General features: G+C 41.1%; 1 protein-coding gene across 2 annotated transcripts in view; it reads right to left on the minus strand.

The window, feature by feature from the left end:
* Positions 1 to 1,519: 1,519 nt before the first annotated feature.
* The window catches only part of LOC149151480 (uncharacterized), a 129,105-nt gene continuing 106,299 nt past the window's right edge, over positions 1,520 to 24,325 (minus strand). For both annotated transcript variants that reach the window (XM_089438656.1, XM_089438655.1), the window contains exons 6-7: positions 2,148 to 2,324; positions 1,520 to 2,042 (exon numbers count right to left, since the gene is read on the minus strand). In XM_089438656.1, coding sequence (XP_089294782.1) covers positions 1,817 to 2,042; positions 2,148 to 2,324 — 403 coding nt within the window. In that variant the 3' untranslated portion in view covers positions 1,520 to 1,816. The remainder of the gene's footprint in view (positions 2,043 to 2,147; positions 2,325 to 24,325) is intronic.

Here is a 24,325-nt window from a genome sequence, read left to right on the forward strand (position 1 = left end):
AATCTAATAAACCGACACTATTACACCAGTATAATGACTGGCCAAGAATCTTGCATCTGATTCTGACAAATAGGTTGTCAAAAGGAAATATGAAACTAAGGCCTTTTTTTTCATCCAAAAGGAGCAATTATGAAACTAATTCTCCATGTCTCTCGCCAATCTTTCACTTTACAGGGAATTTAGAACCTTAATCCTTATCAATTATCTTACCGAATATTAATTAGAGATCAGACTAAGGATTAGCTATTCATTATGATTATCAATCCAATCTTCATACTCTGTGATGGTCTTCCATTCTATTGATGCTAAAAGATCATAAAGGCCGCCTCATTTTTATGAGGTAGCTCTTCTAGAATGCACCCTGACATGATATCAGCTACAAAGCCAACATTTAACTTCCATAGTCTCGAGCATTTGGTCAGTTCCATCAAACACTATTGTAACTCTCCAATACTATGTGCAAAACTTGCATTGCGTGACCAGTTTTTTATTGCTAACCATGAAATAAAACATTATGCAGTCCATGCCATTCTGAACGGCATTTACGCGGTGTATTCAGCTTTTGAATAAGAAAATAAGCTCCCAAGTTCAATTGGAAATTGAAAACTAAAGCTTTATGGCAATGCGTATTGTTCTTAATGGGTTTCAGCAGTTTACTCGGCGTTATTTGTGTTTTAGCAAGAACTATAACAAACAAGGTTGAGCTAGAATTGACCAACTTGTCATCCACTCAGGCATCAAATGAGACATTGTTCAATCAGGTAAACAAGTAAAGAAATCGCAATGCACTCACCAGAAATTTAATTAGCAAAAGAAAAAAAAAAAAAACACATATTCAAAGATTGTTTACATGCCTGGCCTTATAGAGAGATTTGTTATTGAGTCATTTAACTCTCGCGTTCTCAAATTCTCTTTCCAAACTGAAAACACCAGATCTAAAAATCAAGATTAGCAAGGAAATTTCCAACACCTTAATTTCTTTCGGCCCGTCAATTTCTGCACCAGCAAAACCCTTACTGCCCAACATATTGATTCATTTTCCCTCCTTGAAATTAACATGTTGATTCTTTTACATTTTTTGAAATTAATTTCAACAAATATGATGTCTGATGTTTGTTGGACGAAGAGTATAAGCCAGAATAACAAAACCCATGTGAGTAGTAAAAACAGATTTAGTGATGTATTGATGGAAACCACATTTGTTCATGAAAATAAATTCTTCTATATAAGAATATTGAAGAAAAATTCATTACCTCAAATGTAATTATCGATATCTCATATTATGTAGTATACTATAATTGGCAATGACACTGAGCTGTTAATGAAGGCGTCTCCAACTATATTTCACCTATAAAGAGATACCTTTCTTATCAAAAATAATTGCTACTCATCACATTCCTTATATTCCAGATATATTACAGTAGCATGCATCCTAGAAATTAGAGAAATTGAAATAATGATCTGCAAAATATGTGTGTGTGTGGATGGATGGCATGCATCCAAATATATCACAATGGCATGAAATAATGTTCTGAATTTATTAATTTCATCTGAAGATTCCAAAAAAAATCGTCTGTTATAAAGAAAATGGCAGGAAAAAGGATTACAAGTGATCTGACAACTCAGGAGAAAGAGTATCCTGGTACACTGATCAAAGCAAAATTTCTAAATACAAATCTCCTGAAATATAACAAATGACAGTGCCAGGAAAACAATTAAATAAAAAGAAAGCTATGACATATATTAGCAGGTTGAACTTATTGAAGGTTAAAACCGCACCCCAGTAGTAATGACAAACTGACCCTTGCGATCCATATCACTGTTGTTTTGTCCTGTAATAGTATTTGGCAACCCAGGGAGCGAGTTCTGTATTCTGAGGCTCCCTCTTTTGAATACGGTAGTAATCAGACCAGTAGCAGGATAAGGATTCATTTTGTATGCCTCCAGAACAAGAATCATAAATGCAAAACGGTACCCACTCTTCACCTCCATTCATTCTTCGTTTTCTCTCTCGGGGATATGCCAGAGGTGCTTGGATGTATCTGCAAAAGGTTAAAGAAATTGTCCAGTCTAAAATACAAGACAAATTTACAGTTACGTATTATATACTTAATGCATTTACAACGTGGTAGAGACCACCATGTTACCTAATTCCATCCAATACAGAGTCCCAACAGAAATGAGTATGTCCAAAAACATGGCAAGCTGATGGATTGCCATTTGGTCCGTGTATCTTTCTCAACGAGGCCTCAAGCAAATCTGAACCAATGACCTTAGGAAGATTAGGGTAGAACAACATTCTTTTCTCTGGACAAAGTTCTGACCTGCATCCATACATTTTTTTAATTCATTTTAAACATTTTTTTTGGTGGAATAATTGAAGTAACATGAACTGTTTGACAAACTCTAAATAGAAAAAAGAGAATGAACACACACACACACATAGAAGCCCATGTATCTAAGTTCCATTTCAGTTCAATCATACAGGAATGATATTGATATGGTTGCACAAATGCATGTGTTGCTACATAGTAATAAGGCACAGTACATTTTCCATTTTTAGGTTCAACCTTTCAATTCATGCCTGCCTCCCATTTGATGTATTCCACTTGACTCGTTGGATATTGGCCAGATGTGTGTTCATGATCATCTATGCCCAGTTTTGTTCCCATCGCTGGCAATGAATTGTACTTTAGGCAACATCATTACCTCTTAAGGTTGACAACCCAAACTTGTTATTTTGGCTTCATGTTTTGGAACGATACAAATTTTTACCCCCACAGAATTCTTGATTATCTTGGGAGGGAAAATGGTCAATGGCCATAATATCGATGCTGATAGATTATTCCTTGATATCATATAGCTTTGGTATTGGCACTGCAATATATTATGAAACTAACTTAACATTGAGAATGCAAGGGATTGAATTTCGTATAGATGGAACCAAATTCAGAGAAGAAGCAAAGTTACACTATTGGATGATTCCACAACTCAAGAGGTGTACATGGTTGTAAAGGGAGAGACTCTTGGAGATGAAAACTGGCAGCAGTCGCAAATCCCCAAGTTCTAGTGTCAACAAGAAGAGGTCGATGGCAATATTGATATTCTCGTCAATGAGAGGTAATCTCAAAATGAACATGTGTCAGAGGTGTAGAAGAAAGGGGTAACATGTAAGTTGACAAGATGGTTAATTCCCAACAGAAGGAATGATACTCTTAATATGAGCACAATTAACAACACGAAAAGCTCAGAAAAACACACAAGGATGCAAGTCCTAGAAAGGAAAGTGCCACAACTGTATATGTTGGATATCTTGTGTGTGTGTGTACGTGTAGAGAGAGAGAGTACAAAATTGGCGGAGAGTACAGGTTTCCAAAACAGGGATGGCATGGGAAGATGACCCCCAAAAAAATCAGGGCACAGAGAAATGCAGAGTTTAAAAAATACAAAAAATAAAATAAAATATTTTTGTAAATAGAAAATTATCAAGAAAAATAAAATGATGACATAAGTGACAATTGAATAAAAAGCACATGTTAATATTGTTAGTCTTTTCTATTTCTACAAGCTTGCTCTCTAACCATCAATTTCTGTCATTTCCTAGTTTTGGGGATTTTCTATTTTAGCAATTCTATTTATAGACTAGAGTTGATTGGTTGTCTAGTGATTAGGCTTCAGTAAGTCTTTGCATTTAACTATTTTAGCGTTCTATTTATAGACTAGAGTTGATTGGTTGTCTAGTGATTAGGCTTCAGTAAGTTCTTTGCATTTAACTATTTTAGCAATTCTATTTATAGACTAGAGTTGATTGGTTGTCTAGTGATTAGGCTTCAATAAGTTCTTTGCATTTAACTAATGAGTTGAGTGCTTGGCATTTGTGGGCATGTCGCCACCATGTGGAGTGTGCTTGTTTTGTGTTGGTATGTATCTGCCTATTCTTGGCACATGGGGGGCTCATTACTTGGAGAGTTACACACTTCTATTCTTGGACATTTTGCATTCACGTATCCCTTCCTTATTCTATGAAAAAGAGATGGAGGGCACAGTTTAAAATTAGTACTCCTTGTAATTATTCTTTCAGTGTTACTGAGAAGTTATGTAATCACTGCTACAGATTTATTGCATGCTAGTTGTAAATTGTGGTAGTTTTCAGATCTACACTGTCACTTGCTGGATTGATCTGAAATTGTAATATGCAGTGTCTACACTCCTAATCTACACAACTATGTTTTTATTTTTATTTTAAATGTTTAAGTTATAATTAGTTTTCTTAACATTTTCAGTTTCAGCCATAGGGTAAAATCTTTGAGTGCAGATTATCATGAATTATAAATTTTAAAATGGATTTGAAAAATCCAAAACCAGCCTTATAGATTAGGCAATATGTGCCAAAAGACAATGTGAACTATACTTAACTCTCAAATTCATCATCTACAACAACAAAAAACTCGAAAAAGACCTGTGATCAGTGACAGATAGTGTAATAGAAGAAGACTAGACGATATTTCTGCAAATGAATTTGCCAACTCAAGGAGTGCAAGGTCTTGCATTTAGTTGTTGAAACTCCGAAATAGTATTTTAAGTGTGCTGAAAGCTGAAAAAAACCACAATTTCTATCTCTTTTTGTGTCAGCTCCGATGGGTCTGATTCCATCACCAATCATCAATCATCTTGGAATGGGGGTCCCAATTTAACTTTTAATGTTAAAAATTAAATTAATATTGAAAATTATCTACATTAACTTCAAAAATAAATATGCAAACTTAAATACAATTCTAAATGAACATTTTAAGGCCCAAAACACAATGAAATAACTGCAAGACATGTCAGAAATGGCCTGAAATGTTTCATTCTACATTTCCAAATCATCAGAATGTGGCCTGAAATGCTTCAGGTTATTTCAGGTGTGTTTTGTACCCATATATATATCAAAAACGTTTTGAGGCATGGATATGTGGGGTGCTTGGGCATTTCCTGCAACTTAGGTGGAGAGTGATCATCTTTGATCAAGTCCCCTAGATGCACAAATATAGAAAACAGGCATTAGACGAGTGATCATATTTTACTAAGTCAGCCATAAAACACAAACTACAAAAGGTAAATTACAAATACAATACATATTTGGACAATTCCACTAGACTAATTAAAGGAAATTGCACCAATTTCTGTTGTAAGTGGGGAGACTTGCTCAAATGCACACTGGAACAACCTCTTGGGTTGGGTAGCTAAAGTACCTTTGCAGCCTACCAAGTAAGTGGTACTTTTACACTTTGTAGTAGATCTAGTACACTTATCAAGGTCCATGTATCTTGAATTAAAAGAGGTTGTAAATCAAGAATGGTTGTCTCTGGATGTGATTAAAATTGTGTTCTGCAAATAAGGAGGCTCATACAGCTTGAGCTGATTGACAATCACCATATCATGGATACCTGGCCAAGGTGGAAGATCTAATTGAAAGGCATTGGAATCCACCTTTTGTGTGCTAGTAGATGGCCCATACCAAATTGGGTTCGAGCTTGTGACGTTGCTGATTATACAACCAATGGTTGTCTAAATGAAGCAAAGCTCTGTCACGACCTTGAAAAATGAGGTCTATCATGTAGTACTTTGTACTTGGCCTAAGTCTACTGGAGTATGTCATGGACTTTACTGTGAATTTTGGCCAAGTTTTGCAGAGGAAGAAGCCTTATCTTGATCCTTCCATTGGTGGGATTTGCATGGAGAAGATTATTTGGGAGCTCTTAAGGGGAAATCACCTGAAATTTGAAAACCATAATAGACCTCAAATGGGCAAAGCTGTCTGGATACATAAGTTGCCATGTTTTAATGTGCTGCAAAGCCACTATTCTTTTTGTTGGTGGTAAATGCAGAGAGCATGGACCGAGGCCCTATTGACTACCTCAGTTTTTCCCTCAATTTAGGGATAGAATGAGGTAGAAAACCTCAACTGATAGCCTAGAAGATTCCACAATGTCTTCCAAAGTGACTTACAAATTGAGAGTCATGATCTGGAATGATGGTCAACAATAAGCCAAAATGGCTCCAACCATGTTGGCAAAACAATTCCATAGCTTTAGGGGCATCAATAGACTTACTGCATGGAATGAACACTTTCATCTTAGAAAATATCCACACAAAAATGAAGGTATAGCCTTGTTTCCATTGAGTGGTAGGTAAAATGCTGATGAAGTCTATGAAAATGGATTCAAATGGCCTGGAGGGAACTGCTAAGGGAAAGTGTCCTACTAGAAGGCTTGGCTTGCAATCTAAACATCTCCTAATGTAATCTCCCACATGTTTACTCCTTGAAGACCAAAATAAAAACTGTTGTAAATGCATCAAGGATTGTTGCACACCAAATTGCCTTCCATATGATGAACACACCTCCTTCAGAAAAAGAAGACATGTTATCCCTGTTGTAACTCAAAGTTGAATCAACTAGTACAAGCTGTCATAGAGTGTATCATCTAAAAAGGGGGCCTTGTCAACCATCACAAGCTGTTGGATGGATTCTCCGATAGGACCAAAATATGGGTTAGTAGAATACATGTTGTTGCACTCCTCATATGATGCACATTTCAAATCCAAGATGTGAAGGACCTTGGCAACAAGTCTGTTGAACATGTCATCCACCTTGTTGGAGCTGCACATTTTATACTGAATAACCACATGGAGTTGTATGTAGGAAGCCCATTTTAAATGGCATTGCTCTTGACTTTGACTGTGAATTCAAGAATTGAGGAGCCTAATGATTAGTACGGATAATAGTTTCCTTTCCAAGGAAATAGTGCGACCATTGATTGAGTGCTTAGACCAATGCATAGAACTCCTTGTTATAGGCATTATACTTGAGATTAGTCTAAGACAAGTTCTCTAAATGATAGGCAATTGGATGTTCTTCTTGCTTAAGAGCAATGCTAAGTAGTAATGGCATATTAGGAACCATATGTCTTGATCTCGAATAGTCATTGTCACCCACCAAAAGTGGGAAACTCATAGGTGAAAAATTTCCACTTCATTTGACAGCCAGCCAGCCAGCAGTCCTATGAGGGTTAGCAGATAGCACTATGCTAGAGTTCACCTATTGCTTTGGTCAGATCTCTCTCCCATCTGGAATTCTTCTTGAAGGAAGGTGGGTCATCTATCAACAAGTAATCTAACCAATCTAGCAATCATGTGCTTTCATTTAATGTTATGGGCATGTTAATATGGATCACGGGACAAACTGGATGATTGGCCAATCTTGATTATATCCTTGTTCCCACACTTCACTTGGGAGATTAGTCTTTGAATCTAATCTAATGGGGCATCCTCTAAGGCCTTAGGGTTTAGGAAGGGCACTGATTGATATAGCGTGTCTAGGTAATCCATACTTACCACTTTCCATCTCTCCCGAAAGCCATCTCCATTCTTTGGGTTGATGGTCATTGATCATTGGGATTGACACCCTATATCCACATCCTTGAGTCAAGGCCCAAAAACTTGGCCACAGAGGTTGGTGCAACTGAAAGAATGATAAAATCATATAAAGCCACAATGAAAGAAAATGTAAAATGCAGAAGATGGTTGGGACATATTCAGCGTGTGGGCAAAAGCCTAGCATGAACTCTACCCCCCTCATGACCACCATATCACACACACCTATGAATTGATGGATCAACATGGGACATGTCATTCCCCTTGGGGGATAGAAACACCTAATGGCATTTTTTACCTAATCAGTGAGGTAACTTGTTTACAAATCCTAATCTAGTTAGACATTTGAAGGTGAGTTTTGTGTGAAGTATTTATGTGCCCCTAGCATTAGATATGGTCCATTATGATGTTTTAATGGTTTAATGTCCTTGAGGAAGTTGATCTAACTTGATCTTGAGAGTTTGTTCAGGTGGTATTCTTACCCACCATTTTGTGGGTAATATCCTTAGGAGAAATTTTTCTCCAAGATGGTCCTCAACCTGGCAGCCCCTTGCAGCCACAAGCGAGCTCATTGTGCCATTTCTTTGCCACATGAGCCAGCCATGTGGTCCCTCGTCAATTTGCCTTGATCATATGTTTGAAGGTGGGCCTCCCGAACCTAAAGGTATGCCTTGTAATTTGGAAATTGAGTATTGTAGTTTGCTTATCGTTGACACTTTTGCTCATGGATTAATGTGGGGATTCGGTGAAAAGAATGGGCTAGGTTTGTGCTCTTGTCCCTTAGACCCCTTTTAGGTATTAACCTTGGATTCTAGTCCTGTGGGATCTCTTTTACTGACCATTTGGCTCTAGGGATGGTATTTCATGGGAAACCCTGATTTTGGTTGTGGTCTCGCTCCCTTATCCGCTTATATTACCCTCTTTCATTATTACCCCATTCATCATTTCTCCCACCTGGGTCCACATTCCTCCACTGGGTTAGCTTGCCCCTTCCCTTTGCCCACACCTTGGGAAATGGCCTGTAATGAAGCCTGAAGATTGATGCAGCTGAAAAGAAAGTTAAAATCATATATGGCCACAATCAACAGGAAAATGTACCACAATATGCAAAAGATGGTTGAGACAAATGCATTTTAGCATGTGGGCAAAAGCCAACACATGAGCTCTACCCCATCATCATGACCATCACACTGGTTCCTACAAGTCCTATGAGCCTTCTTCATCATATAGGAACACATGATTGTCCCAACCCTTGGTGGGAAATGAACCGCCCCACCTTAAAAGGGGGTATTCATTGCTATATCTTATACATCATGCTCTTCCCCCTTCAGCTCCGAGCAATTAATCAAAGAAAATCATAAAAAGGCAAAAGGCATATAAAAAAGGGTGCAAAAATCAAGGTCGGAGCACTTCATGTACCATGATTTCTCCCTTCTATACATCATAAACCCAAGTGTGGGCTTCCCTCTTATTAGCTACCCTTGTACCCCAGCATGTGACCCAGGGCTGCCCCTTCTCATCCCCTACTTCCTTCACTTATCTGCCACATGCCACCACCTTTTGAAGGATGTACCTTGACTATATTCTATATTATCCCCTTTAGAAGTAGAAACCACCTAATAGGATTATTGGTTAACCCCATTTGGAGTTTAAGAGACATTGGCACATCCTGAAGCCCATTATGGAAGGGCAGGCAATTATGATGTCCCTACTTGTGGTCCATGATTAGGTATGCTCATTTACTCGATTTCTCTAATGACTTGTTGCACTGGAAGGCTAGGGGACGAATTGGATCTTATGTAGGATTATAAATGGTTTCCATCTTGGGTTTGGTCTCCCTATATGGGGTCCTAATCCTCCAAAAGGGCTACATTGGCACATGTAGGGTGAGCGTTGAGATCATTGGCACTCCACAACAGCAGATTGCACTCCATGGATCCCCACAGCCATTCAGAGATTGTTCTTGGTTCACTTATTAGACAAGGAGGATGCCCCTGATCAATCATGCCCAACCGTCCCCAGATCTACACCATACACTTCACAGATGATCCAGGACTTGCACGATGATGTGGCATCACCTACACCATCATCCTAGCCCTTGCAGACAATCTATAGGCATCTTCGATTTGTTTGGAGACCCATGAGGACACTTGTGTGCCCCCACATGTCATTTGGAGCACCACAGGTTATTACAAGGGGCCAACCCCTTGTCCACTGCTTTTGAGGGTCTTATTCTTCATTGTGGCACCCATGGACCTCATTAGGCCTCTTAGAGGGCCCTACAACATGCATAGTTTATTAATTGACCTCTTGAAAGGCTTACTTTTTTAGTTATGAGCTAGTTTGGTGGGCTTGTCACCAAAAGTTGTATTATTAGAACATTATTTTATTTTTGGGGCTTATGTAGGCCAAGGAGGCTAATTCGAACTCCTAAGTTGTGTATAAATACAAGTGAGATGAGCTCATTTGCTCATCATCACTTTGGTTTGGATCTCTTATCTCTCTTGAGATTTTCGCACTTTTTCTAAGGATGAATTGGAGCTTTATGGATGAGTTTTGATGTGTGGATATTGGTTTATCTTCTCTTGGAGCTTCTTTATTGTTAATTGTGAATCATTGGATATACTCTATTACATGTAAGTACGTACTTTTGAATGTTATTCTTGTTTACTTTTGTCATATATGTTGGACTGGGATTTTTGTTGTTCTAGGGCTAATTGTTGCATGCATTTACCACTTAATATTGTGGAATTTGTCTCTATTATAGCATTCCTTCAATGTATGGGCCATGTAATGCGAGCGGAATCTCTTAGGGGTAAAATTTGACCTTGAAAAGCCATTCCTCTTGCACATCGAAGTATAAAAGCTGCAAAATTGCTTCCTCTTGCCCTAGAAGGCAAACAAAGTGATCTTGAGGCCTCCTTAACTAGGAACCAAGAAATCCTACTCTTACTCAACATAGGCTCCATTATCCCAAAGATTAAGGCACTGATCTACCAAGGGTGGTCACTAAAATTCATAATCTCTCACATCCTTCCAAGACTAGCCACATCGGGGTACCTAAGGCATCAATTTCTCGACAAGATAGCCATCAAAAGAATTAGCTCTCCTAGGGTCTCCTGCGTTGGCCTTTCCTCTAGCCCTCCTCCAATTTTGAAGACATTCTGATGGTGGAGTTGGGAGAAAAGCCAAGCCCTAGCTCCGGGATCAATACATGCCCTGGCATCCCCAAGGCTAGTACCTCATAGGATCAAAACAACATCTTTATGTGAAAATATTTCCTTGATCCTTTCCCCCACCTTGTCTAGGGTAAGAATATCATTGGTTGCTACATACCTTCCTCATACCCTAGACTGGGTCCACTTGGCCCTGTGTGGTCCTGTTCCTTTCAAAGATCATTCTTTAAGAACCATCCGAGATACTCATTCTAGCAAGGATTTAGGGATTAGGGAACTCCTTCACAAGTCTTATCCCACAAAACCTAACCCTCAAAATCCTCTCTCCCTTTCCCTAGAACACATAGTACCTTACTTAGAAAGCAAGCAAGCTCCATCCTTCAACCTTTTCTGGGAAAGGGTTTGTTCAGGTCACTCATATCCATTGAATTATCATTCATTAGTGACTCCATACATATTGGGTCTCCTCCCATAGGTGAAAGTCCAAAAATAGAAGGGAGCCTTAGTTGAGGTGACAGTGGGCTAAGTCTCCATTTGTTGCCCTTGGCCTAGCATTTGCCCTTTGGGGATCCCTCTCAAGTCCCCTGCTAGTTTGAGCGGTAACATTTTGGCACTATTGTCAGGGACACGAGACGTTTGTTTTGTTCCCCGTACGACATATTGACATATCATTATTGGCGACTCCATTGGAAGAACAAAGCCCTAGTTCTTCATTGAGCTTTAAAGTTAATGCTTGTAGGGTGAAGCAAGTATCTATCAAGGCACCTTAATTCACTCTGGCTACTCCATCATAATCTTAATATGCAAAATCATAGAAAATGGATATTTCTCTTGGTCCTATATTTGAAAAACTCAATAACCAAGACATTCAGGAGCTACAAAAGAAAGCGGTGGAATATGCAAAATCTTTTCAAAATATGTTGGAAAGCATGGATATGGAATTCATTATCAGGTTTTATAGGTCGCAAGAAGTGCAACTCGACATAGTAAGGTGTGCTTACGAACAGGATCCTAGTTGTCTCCTTGACCTTGCTCACATAACTTGTGTTGTGAATATTTTGGATAACCTCATCAATAACAATGTGAAAGGGAATACGTCCCCTGAGGATGACAAAGAGTTGGATCCCGCGAGCCTCCAAATCACGCAAGAAAGAATGGATGAATATAGTAGGTCATGCAGGGAGGCAATAAGGGAATATAATTCTAATGAAGTTTTCTCCTGCTTATATGATGAAGAAGTGAAGCTTCATAAGATGAAATATGACTAGAAAGAGAACCCTACTAATGCTCTCATCCTAGAAGCATACTACCAGAATCATGTAACAAATACCTTAGCCATTGTTCTTCAAGAGAAGAGAGAAGAAGAGAGGTCTCGCTTGTAGACCAACCAAGATGAAGATGACCTTGAGGATCTCGGTGATGAGTCCTCATTGGGGTTGCAGGACAGACAAGATGATTTTAAGTGCACATGCGTTGAGGAGAATGAAGTTATGGAAGGTAAGGCCGAGACTGACCTCACCTTTCTCAAGGATATCACTCCTGATGAATCTCCTTTTGAAAACCTTGAGGAAGGTGATCCCTTGAGTTCCTTGGACAATGACATTGGAGATTATTTCCACATTGAATAGGAGAAATGGGATATTGTTGGGCCCCAATTTGATTGCGCTCCCATTTATTATACTGAAAGGAAGACGAGATTGAGATTGGTTTTTCCTTTATCTCGAACATTACTTGCGATGACATATGCATCGATACCTTTGGGAAGGAGAATTATTATTTTCCCTCGCATGAAGAAGGATAGTTGGAAGTGATTGATTCTCCTTTTAACAAAATCCCAATCTTTGATGTTTATAATGAGGAAATCAATGGAGCTCCCACCTATCCACCTTATGACTATGTATCCAAATCACTTGAGCCTTTAGATTGTGGGGAAGGAAATCTCGTTGAATATGATACTTCGCTCTCCCCTTTGACTTTCCCTCCTTTTCATCACCTTAAGTCTTCCTCGAGTAATTCCCTCGTCTCTTTTGTTATGACCTCGAGTGACAATGCCCTTTTCCCCCTTTTTGAATATGGTGTCAAGGAAGAACCTTCATTGAATATACTTTATCCCCTTTGACTCATCCTCAGGGTTGTGATCACTTCGTGACCTCCCCTCCCCAATGTGACAATCACCTTGAGAAACCCATTTGTTGCACTCCTTCTCTCCCTAGCCTTTCATTCCTGTCTCATCACAACCTTGTGGCATCTTTAAAGCATAATATTATAGACAATGATTGTGATAAGGAGTTCTTGACAATGATCATTGATTCCACCATTGTGTACCTAGAAGGAAATCTCGGGACATCTAGATTGACCTATTTCTTTCTCTTAGGACTTGCCTTTACCTCAAATGGAGATCATATTTTCCCGCGTCCCACCCACTTCATCCGTCATGTGACTATGTCCACATTTGATTCGGGAGTTGCTCCATGACTAACCATACTAACAGGCATATGTATATTGATGTGATGATATGTTGGTTGCACTAGCTTTATGATTACACTTAATATTAGCCTTACTATATGCATGTTAGGATAGGATGCATTGCATGCTGAATTCTGCATTAGGAATAACATCATATGATATTTCTCATGAAAGATAGATATATATTTGCATATTTTGTTTTCTGTTAATTTTATGGCCTAGCATATTAGCATGTGTGATCATGAGACGTCATGAAAGCATGATGCCCCGTGTTTTTCCATCTATTATATGTGTAGGTGACGGGTTTACGGTAACCAAGAGATTGTTGGAGTTCTCGTGACCCCCGTTCAAGTAGCTTCACCCACTTCTTCGAGAGATCACTTCCCACTTCGCACCAGATGTTACCCACCATTTTGTGGGTAATATCCTTAGGAGAATTTTTTCTCCAAGATGGTCCTTAATCGGCAACCAACAACCCCTTACAGCCACCAACTAGCTCATTGTGCCATTTCTCCACCACCTGAGCCAGCCATGTGGTCCCTCGCCCACCTGCCATGACTGCATATTTGAAGGTGGGCCTCCCGAACCTAAAGGTATGCCTTGTCATTTGGAAATTGAATATTGTAGTTTGCTTATCATGGACACTTCTGGGCATGGATTAATGGGGGCATTCGGCGGAAAGAATGGGCTAGGTCTGTGCCCTTGTCCCCTAGACCCCTTTTAGGTCTTAACCTTGGTTTCTAGTCCCGTGGGATCTCTTTTACTAACCATTTAGCTCTAGGGATGGTATTTCATAGGAAACCACGATTTTGGTTGCGTGGTCTGGCTCCCTTATCCGCTTATATTACCCTATTTCATTACTACCCCATTCATCATTTCTCCCACCTAGGTCCACATAAGGTAAGCTTGCCCCTTCCCCTTGCACACACCTTGGGTCGTGGCTTGTAATGAAGCCTGGATGTTGATGCAACTGAAAATAAAGTTAAAAGCATATATGGCCACAATCAATAGGAAAATGTACCACAAGATGCAAAAGATGGTCGGGACAAATACATTTTAGCATGTGGGCAAAAGCCAACACATAAGCTCTACCCCATCATCATGGCCATCACCCTGATTCCTACAGGTTCTATGAGCCTTCTTCATCATATAGGAACCCATGATTGTCCCAACCCCTGGTGGGCAATGAACCGCCCCACCTTAAAATGGGGCATTCACTGCTATATCTTATACATCATGCTCTTCCCCCTTGAGCTTCAAGCAGTTAATCAAAGAAAATCATAAAAAGGCAAAAGGGGCATATAAAGAAGGGTGGAAAAATCAAGGTCGGGGCATCTCATGTACCACGATTTCTCCCTCCTATACATCATAAACCCAAGTGTGGGCTTTACTCTTATTAGCTACCCTTGTACCCCAGCATGTGACCTAGGGCTGCCCTTTCTTATCCCCTACTACATTTACTTATCTGCCACATGCCACCACCTTTTGAAGGATGTACCTTGACTATCTTATCCCCTTTAGAAGTAGAAACCACCTAATAGGATTATTGGCTAACCCCATTTGGAGTTTCAGAGATATTGGCACATCCTGAAGCCCACTATGGAAGGGCAGGCAATTATGAAGTCCCTACCTGTGGTCCATGATTAGGAAAGCTCATCTACTCGATTTCTCTAATGACTTGTTGTACTAGAAATCTAGGGGATGCATTGGATCTTATGCAGGATTGTAAATGGTTTCCATCTTGGCTTTGGTATTCTTATACAGGGTCCTAATCCTCCAAAGGGCTACATTGGCACATGTAGGGTGAGCATTGATAGTCATGGGCCTCCACAGCAGTAGATTGCACTCCATGGATCCCCACAACCATTCAGAGATTATTCGTGGTTCACTTATTGGACGAGGAAGATGCACCCAATCCATCATGCCCAACCGTCCCTAGATCTACACCATACACTTGGTAGATGATCCAGGACTTGCACGATGATGTGGCATCACCTACACCATCATCCTAGCCCTTGCAGGCGATCTACAGGCATCTTCGATTTGTTTGGAGACCCATGAGGACACTTGTGTGCCCCCACATGTCATTTGGAGCACCACGGGTTATTACAAGGGGCCAACCCCTTGTCCACTACTTTTGAGAGTCTTATTCTTCATTGTGGCACCCATGGGCCTCATTATGCCTCTTAAAGGGCCCTACGACATGCATAGATTATTATTTGACCTCTTGAGAGGCTTACTTTTTCATTTATGAGCTAGTTTGGTGGGCTTGTCACCAAAAGTTGTATTATTAAAACATTATTTTATTTTTGGGGCTTATGTAGGCCAAGGAGGCTAATTCGAACTCCTAAGTTGTGTATAAATACAAGTGAGATGAACTCATTTGCTTATCATCACTTTGGTTTGGATTTCTTATCTCTCTTGAGATTTTCGCACTTTTTCTAAGGATGAATTGGAGTTTTATGGATGAGTTTTGAACTTTTGATGTGTGGATATTGGTTTATCTTCTCTTGGAGCTACTTTATTGTTAATTGTGAATGGTTGGATATACTATATTACATGTAAGTATGTACTTTTGAATGTTATTCTTGTTTACTTTTGTCATATATGTTGCACTGGGATTTTTGTTGTTCTAGGGCTAATTGTTGCATGCATTTACTGCTTAATATTGTCGAATTTGTCTCTATTATAGCTTTCCTTCAATGTATGGGCCATGTAATGTGCATGAAATCAATTAGGGATAAAATTTGACCTTGACAAGCCATTCCTCTTGCACATCAAAATATAAAAGCTGCAAGGTTGCTTCCTCTTGACCTAGAAGACAAACCAAGTGATCATGAGGCCTCCTTGACTGGGAACCAAGAAATCCTACTCTTACACAGCAAAGACTCCATTCTGCCAAAGATTAAGGCACTGATCTACCAAGGGTGGTCACTAAAATTCATAATCTCTCACATCCTTCCAAGACTAGCCACATTGGGGTACCTAGCGCATCAATTTCCCGACAAGCTAGCCATCAAAAGAATTAGATCTCCTACATTAGCCTTTCCTCTAGCCCTCCTCCAATATTGAATACATTCCGACAGTGGAGTTAGGAGAAAAGCCAAGCCCTGGCTCCAGGATCAAAACTTGCCTTGCCATCCCCAAGGCTAGTACCTCATAGGGTCAAAACAACATCTTTGAGTGAAAATACTTTCTTTGATCCTTTCCCCCACCTTGTCTAGGGTAGTAATATCATTGGTTGCTACATACTTTCCTCATATCCTAGACCGAGTCCACTTGGCCCCGTGTGGTCCTGCTCCTTTAAAAGATCATTCTTCAAGAACCATCCAGGGTACCCATTCTAGCAAGGATTTTAGGGATTGGGGAACTCCTTCAAAAGTATTATCCCATAAAATCTAAGAAAGCCAGCAAGATCCATCCTTCAACATTTTCTAGGAAAGGGTTTGTTCAGGTCACTCATATCCATTGAATTATCATTCATTAGTGACTCCATACATATCGAGTCTCCTCCCATCGATGAAAGTCCGTAAATAGAAGGGAGCCTTAGCTGAGGTGACAGTGGGCTAAGTCTCCATTTGTTGCCCTTGGCCTAGCATTTTCCCTTTAGGGATCCCCCTTAGGTCCCCTGCTAGTTTGAGCGGTAACATTTTGGCGCCATTGCTGGGGACACGAGACGTGTGTTTTGTTCCCCGTATGACATATCGACATATCATTATTGGCGACTCCACTGGAAGAACGAAACCCTAGTTCTTCATTGAGCTTTAAAGTTAATGCTTGTAGGGTGAGCACGCATCTATCAAGGCCCCTGAATTCACCCTGGCGACTCCATCATAATCTTAATATGCAAAATCATAAAAAATGGATATTTCTCTTGGTCCTATATTTGAAAAACTCAATAACCAAGAGATTCAGGAGTTGCAAAAGAAAGTGGTGGAATATGCAAAATATTTTCAAAATATGTTGGAAAGCACGCATATGGAATTCATGCTCAGGTTTTATAGGTCGGCAAGAACTGCAACTCGACATATTAAGGTGTGCTTACGAACAGGATCCTAGTCATCTCCTTGACCTTGCTCACATAACTTGTGTTGTGAATATTCTGGATAACCTCATCAATAACAATGTGAAAGGGAATACCTCCTCTGAGGATGACGAAGAGTTCGATCCTGCAAGCCTCCAAATCACACAAGAAAGAATGGATGAATATAGTAGGTCATGCAGGGAGGCAGTACGGGAATATAATTCTAATGAATTTTTCTCCTGCTTATATGATGAAGAAGTGAAGCTTCATAAGATGAAATGTGAATATAAAGAGAACCCTACTAATGCTCTCCTCATAGAAGCATACTACCAAAATCATGTAACAAGTACCTTAGCCATTGTTCTTCAAGAGAAGAGAGAAGAAGAGAGGCCCCACTTGTCAACCAACCAAGATGAAGATGACCTTGAGGATCTCGTGATGAGCAAGAAGATGTGTCCTCATTGGGGCTGTAGGACGAATAGGATGATTTTGAGAGCAGATGTGTTGAGGAGAATGAAGTTATGGAATGTAAGGACGAGACTAACCTCACCTTTCTCAAGGATATCATTCATGATGAATCTCCTTTTGAAAACCTTGAGGAAGGTGATCCGGTGATTTCCTTGGAAAATGACATTGGAGATTGTTTCTCCACTGAAAAGGACAAATGGGATATTGTTGGGCCCCAATTTGATTGTGCTCCCATTTATGATACTAACAAGGAAGATGAGATTGAGATTGGTTTTTCCTTTATCCCGGACATTACTTGCGATGACATATCCATCGATACCTTTGGGAGGGAGAACTATTATTTTCCCTTGCATGAAGAAGGACAGTTGGAAGTGATTGATTCTCCTTTTAACGAAAACCCAACCTTTGATGCTTATATTGAGGAAAGCAATGAGGCTCCCACCTATCCACCTTATGACTATGTATCCAAATCACTTGAGCCTTTAGATTATGGGGAAGGAAATCCCATTGAATATGATATTTCGCCCTCCCCTTTGCCTTTCCCTCTTGTTCATCACCTTGAGTCTTTGTCGAATAATTCCCTCGTCTCTTTTGATATGACCAAAGAAAATTTAAAGGATGGAAGTTTATCTTAAAGTTTAGAAACCTTGGCTAATCTTACTAGTCCATAATATGCAAATTGTAAATTTTTTGGTGATATTTTTGTAGAAATATTTAGATTTCTAATGATTTTATATTAGTTGATATAATATTTTGGTGATTTTTAAGGTAAAATAATGTTGTACTATAAAATTTGGGCAAATCATTTTAGAAAAAAATGGAAATTAGCAAATCTTTTTTTGGAAAAAGCATGGAAAATTAGCCCACCTACGAATATTAGCCCCTAAAATTTTCCTTGGATATGACCTTGAGTGACAATGCCCTTTTTCCCCTTTCTGAATATGGTGTCAAGGAAGAACCCTTCATTGAATATACTTTATCCCCTTTGATTCATCCTCAGGGTTGTGATCACTCCGTGACCTCCCCTCCCCAATGTGACCATCACCTTGAGAGACCCATTTGTTGCACTCCTTCTCTCCCGAGCCTTTTGTTCCCCTCTCATCACAACCTTGTGGCATCTACAAAGCATAATATTATAGACAATGATTGTGATAAGGAGATCTTGAGAATGATCATTCATTCCACCATTGTATACCTAGAAGGAAAGACTGAGACCTCTAGATTGACCTATTTTCTTTCTCCTAGGACTTCCCTTTACCTCAGATGGAGATCATATTTTCGCGCCTACTAGCCGCTTCATTCGCCAAGTGACTATGTCCACATTCGATTTGGGAGTTACTCCATGAGTGATCATACTGGCAAGCATATGTATATTGATGTGATGATATGTTCGCTACACTGGCTTTATGATTACACTTAGAATTAGCCTTACTATATGCATGTTAGGATAGGATGCATTGCACGCTAATTTCTACATTAGGAATAACATCATATGATATTTCTCATGATAGATAGATGCATATTTTGTTTTCTATTAATTCTATGGCTTAGCATATTAGCATGTGTGATCATGAGACATCGCGAAAGCATGCTACCCCGTGCTTTTCCATCTATTATATGTGTAAGTGACAGGTCTACGATAACAAGGAGATTGCTAGAGTTCTCGTGACGTCTCGTTCGAGTAGCTTCACCCACTTCTTCAAGAGACCACGTCCCATTTGGAGCCAGATGTTACCCACCATTTTGTGGGTAATATCCCTAAGAGAATTTTTTCTCCATGATGGTCCTCAGTCGACAACCAATAGCCCCTTGCAGCCACCAGCTAGCTCATTGTGCCATTTCTCCACCGCCTGAGCCAGCCATGTGGTCCCTCGCCCATTTGCCATGATCGTATGTTTGAAGGTGGGCCTCTTGAACCTAAAGGTATGCTTTGTCATTTGGAAATTGAGTATTGTAGTTTGCTTATCATGGACACTTCTGGGCATGGATTAATGGGGGGATTCGACGGAAAGAATGGGTTAGGTCTGTGCCCTTGTCCCCTAGCCCCTTTAAGGTATTAACCTTAGATTCTAATCCCATGGGATCTCTTTTACTGACCATTTGGCTCTAGGGATGGTATTTCATGGGAAACCCTAATTTTGGTTGCGTGGTCCTGCACCCTTATCCGCTTATATTACCCTCTTTCATTATTACCCCATTCATCATTTCTCCCACCTGGGTCCACATTCCTCCACTAGGTCCACATAAAGTTAGCTTGCCCCTTCCCCTTGTCCACACCTTGGGTCATGGCCTGGAATGAAGCCTGGAGGTTGATGCAAATGAAAATAAAGTTAAAAGCATATATGGCCACAATCAACAGGAAAATGTATCACAAGATGCAAAAGATGGTCGGGACAAATACATTTTAGCATGTGGGCAAAAGCCAATACATGAGCTCTACCCCATCATCATGGCCATCACCCTGGTTCCTACAGGTTCTATGCGCCTTCTTCATTATAGCATTCTCTATTATAGCATTCCTTCAATGTATGGGCCATGTAATGTGAGAGAAATCTCCTAGATGTAAAATTTGACCTTGACAAGTCATTCCTCTTGCACATCGAAGTATAAAAGCTACAAGGTTGCTTCCTCTTGACCTAGAAGGCAAACGAAGTGATCTTGAGGCCTCCTTGACTCGGAACCAAGAAATCCTACTCTTACTCAACATAGACTCCATTCTCCCAAAGATTAAGGCACTAATCTACCAGGGGTGGTCACTAAAATTCGTAATCTCTCACATCCTTCTAGGACTAGCTACATTGGGGTACCCAGGGCATTAATTACCGACAAGCTAGCGATCAAAAACATTCGATCTCCTAGGGTCTCCTGCGTTGGCCTTCCTCTAGCCCTCCTCCAATTTTGAAGACATTCCAACAGTGGAGTTAGAAGAAAAGCCAAGCCCTAGCTCCAAGATCAAAACTTGCCCTACCATCCCCAAGGCTAGTACCTCATAGGGTCAAAACAACATCTTTGAGTGAAAATACTTTCTTTGATACTTTCACCCACCTTGTCTAGGGTAAGAATATCATTGGTTGCTAAATACTTTCCTCATACCCTAAACCGGGTCCACTTGGCCTCATGTGGTTGTTGAAGTTTCTAAGTCTAACAGTTAGAAACCCTCTATGTACTTTCTAATTTATTCCTTCCTACTTGTTCTGATTAATTAACAAGTTATTTACCATGTAAATACTGAAAATAAACACAAGTGCATGCTCAACACATTACAGATCATCAACTGAAGAAAACAGAAATAAGCACACAAATGACACCATTATTTTTGGACTAATGTCCCCGGAAAAACCCAATGCGGGAAACTGGTGCAGCTATCTGAGGGTTTGATTTATTAAGCAGTTTCATAATACAATCTGGGTGCCAAATCTGGCTCACCCAACAGAGAAAAATCTCAGCAGTAGTACCTCTCCTTCGGAGACAGATGCTCCAGCTGAAACCCTAGATAAACACTCCAGCAGCTCCTCAGCTCCAATCTGCCCCACGAAAAACCCCAGCGTCAGCCTCTAGGGACTGTGTCAGCCTCTTCTGCCCTCTGCGTCAACTTTCCCGGCAGTTCTGGCTTCTGCCCTCTACGTCAACTTTCCCGGCTGCTGCGTTAATCCTCCCGGCACTATCTCTACCTCTCTGCTTCCGTATTCATTGCCCCTCAGCTTCAACTCCAGATCACTCTCTCAACTTTCTCAGCAACCCAACCCTAGAAAGTCGAAATCTTGATCTCTTGGTGTGTTCTCCAAGTGACCCTCAAGCCTCCTCTTATACTTTTCTCATTGACAGATCAATGGCCGAGATTAAGTCCCTAATCAAAGGCTAAGATTAGATCTCACTTGATCCATGACTTTTGGACCATTCTAACACAGTTTTATATTAATTCACATTAATATTTTAATTTCCCTAAGTTTAGACTTAGGGACTCCATTAAAAATATTAATTATTTTAATATCTCCCAAACTGTTTAGAATCTGCCCAAACCCTTTCTGGGTATTGGAGATCTCATGTGCCTTAGCCTCTCCACCAAATTTCGTGGCTAGAGCACATCTGATGCTACCCCAAATCAACACTCCCTCTTAGTGAGGACTGTGCTCTAGCAATACTCCTTACTGAGTATTACTTTGATCATCTGGCATCGGTCCCTAATGCTAGGCCTGCTGCCCATCATCTGTACTGCTGCATCTCGTACTGCCACCCATGGCTCTGCCACTGCCACTGCTGCATCTGTATGACAGCTCCCTCTACATCTGTGCTGCTGCCCATGGCCCTGCCACTGCCACTGCTGCGTCTGCACTGCATCCCCTCTCATCATGCTGCATCGTGTTGCCCATAGCACCGCCACTACTAACTGTTGCACTACAACTCAGTTATTGAGAAGTAAGTAACTGATCTCCCAACTCTAACATCTCTGTCAGGCTAGAGACACTCCCGATGCTGAAGCTCCCTCTGTCGCTGACAAGTGCTCCCTCTCTAACCTTTGTGTTGCTGCAACAACTCCCTGCATCTATCACCGTTGCACACCTCTTTGTGCCATCCTGCACTGGTGCAACACTCCCGTGCCTCTCGCACTGTTGCAGCCTGCTAGCCTCGCGTTGTCCTGGGAATCCTGCACTGTAGCTCTCTCTACCGCTCCATCCTCATCCGTCTCTATCGACATCCACCAGTCCTGCTACTCCTCTTCGGGGCTCTCGTAGCCATGTATAATCCAAGAGGTTGGGTACCTCAAGGATCCTACCCCTCATCTTTTTAGTCCTCTTGACTACATCTCGATGTCTCCCCACTTTCGCTCACGTTGTGTGTGTGCCTCATGGCACAGTCATCGTCAGTCTCCACTTCCTTCTCTGCCCTTGCTGGCATTGCCTTGGTATCTGAAGCCTCTACCTTGCTCTTCTTCCTCGGACACTGGGTCACATAATGACCCAGCTCCCCACAGTGGAAGCATTTGACCTTGGAGAGGTCCTTCTTCTTTTGCTTTTCTTGCTTACCCTCAGATGCTAGGGCAGCATCCACCTCCTCCTCCTTCTTGATTCTGATCCCCTTGTTGCTGCTTCCCATCTTGGTCACCCTCCTGATCTCTTCTTGGCGAAGAGCCGCCCACATTTCCTCCCAATCTAGAAGGGTCGCCCTACCCAGTATGCTCTGGACAAACACCTCCCAGTCTTTTGAGACTGCATTCAAGGTTGTTCTCACCATCAACTCTAGATCTGGTGTGGCCCCTATGGAAGTCAGTTGATCTCGGATCTCCTTCAATCGACCGAGGAAGGTGTCGATCTGTTCTCCCTTCTGCATCTGGTATGACCGCAGTTGATTTTCTAGGAGCATCTTCCTCTGCATGGAAGTATGCTGATACAACTTGGTCAGGGCCTCCCACATCTCCCGTGCCGTATTCTTCTCGGCAATATGTGGTACTATATGATCCTTGACCTCGTCAAGAATGATACTCTTGGCCCTCGCCATTGCTTCCTCATACCTGTCATTGTCAGCTAGGTCAACTGGGACCGCTATCGTCTTCAAGGCGAAGTGCTTGACACGATTTCTGTCAAGTACGGATAAGATTCTGGCCTTCCAGACTACGAAGTTTGAGGCTCTGTCCAATCTGTCCTAGTCTCTTACTTTGTGTAGTGCCATTCCGCTGCTCTTTTACTTCTCTCCTGGAAGTTCTCGATGTGACTCCCTCTGAGCCTCGATTTCCCTCTTGGAAATCCTTCTGTCAATGTCGAGATGCCCCCTACTCTGATCGTCTGTGCAACTGCACCACTGATCCGGATTTCTCGGCTAGAAACCCTCAGTAGCAACTCCCTCCTCCTTGGCCTTGCCCTGTTAGGTACTGTTCTGACAATAGTACCCCACCAGCTCCACTTTGCAACTTATCCACAGCCTCCTAAACCCCAACAACCTGAAGGTGAGAGCTCCTAGGCTCTGTGCAGTCCCAGCACCGACAAACTAGCTCCCTAAGCCAACTGCATCAGCGCTCCTGGCCTCTGCGTGAGCCTGTCTTTGCCTCCCTCAGCCTCTGTGCAGCCTCTTCTTGGCCCGAACTTGACCCCTTCCTCGTTGTTTCGCTGCTAGGAACAGCTTCTGTCACTCGGGACAACTGTTTTCTGTTGCTGCTGCTCTACTTGGCTGATGTCCTCAGTTCTCCTGTGATTTGCAACCACGCTCTGATACCATGTTGAAGTTTCTAAGTCTAACAGTTAGAAACCCTCCATGTACTTTCTGATTTATTCCTTCCTACTTGTTCTGATTAATTAACAAGTTATTTACCATGTAAATACTAAAAATAAACACAAGTACATGCTCAACACATTACAGATCATCAACTGAAGGAAATAGAAACAAGCACACAAATGACACCGTTATTTTTAGACTAATGTCCCCGGAAAAACCCAATGCGGGAAAACTGGTGCAGCTATCTGAGGGTTTGATTTATTAAGCAGTTTCAGAATACAATTTGGGTGCCAAATCCGGCTTACCCAACAGAGAAAAATCTCGGCAATAGTACCTCTCCTTCGGAGACAGATGCTCCGGCTAAAACCCCAAATAAATACTCCGGCAGCTCCTCAGCTCCAATCTGCCCCATGAAAAACCCCAGCATCAGCCTCTAGGGACTGTGTCAGCCTCTTTTTCCCTCTGTGTTAGCTTTCCTGGAAGTTCCCGGCAGTTCCAGTTGTTCCCGGCTATTCCGGCTTCTGCCCTCTACGTCAGCTTTCCTGACAATTCCTGCTGAAACCCGGAT

This window comes from Pinus tabuliformis, chromosome 9 (assembly GCF_031772625.1).
Source record: "Pinus tabuliformis cultivar Carrire ecotype Pingquan chromosome 9, CPIR1, whole genome shotgun sequence".
Taxonomy (NCBI): domain Eukaryota; kingdom Viridiplantae; phylum Streptophyta; class Pinopsida; order Pinales; family Pinaceae; genus Pinus; species Pinus tabuliformis.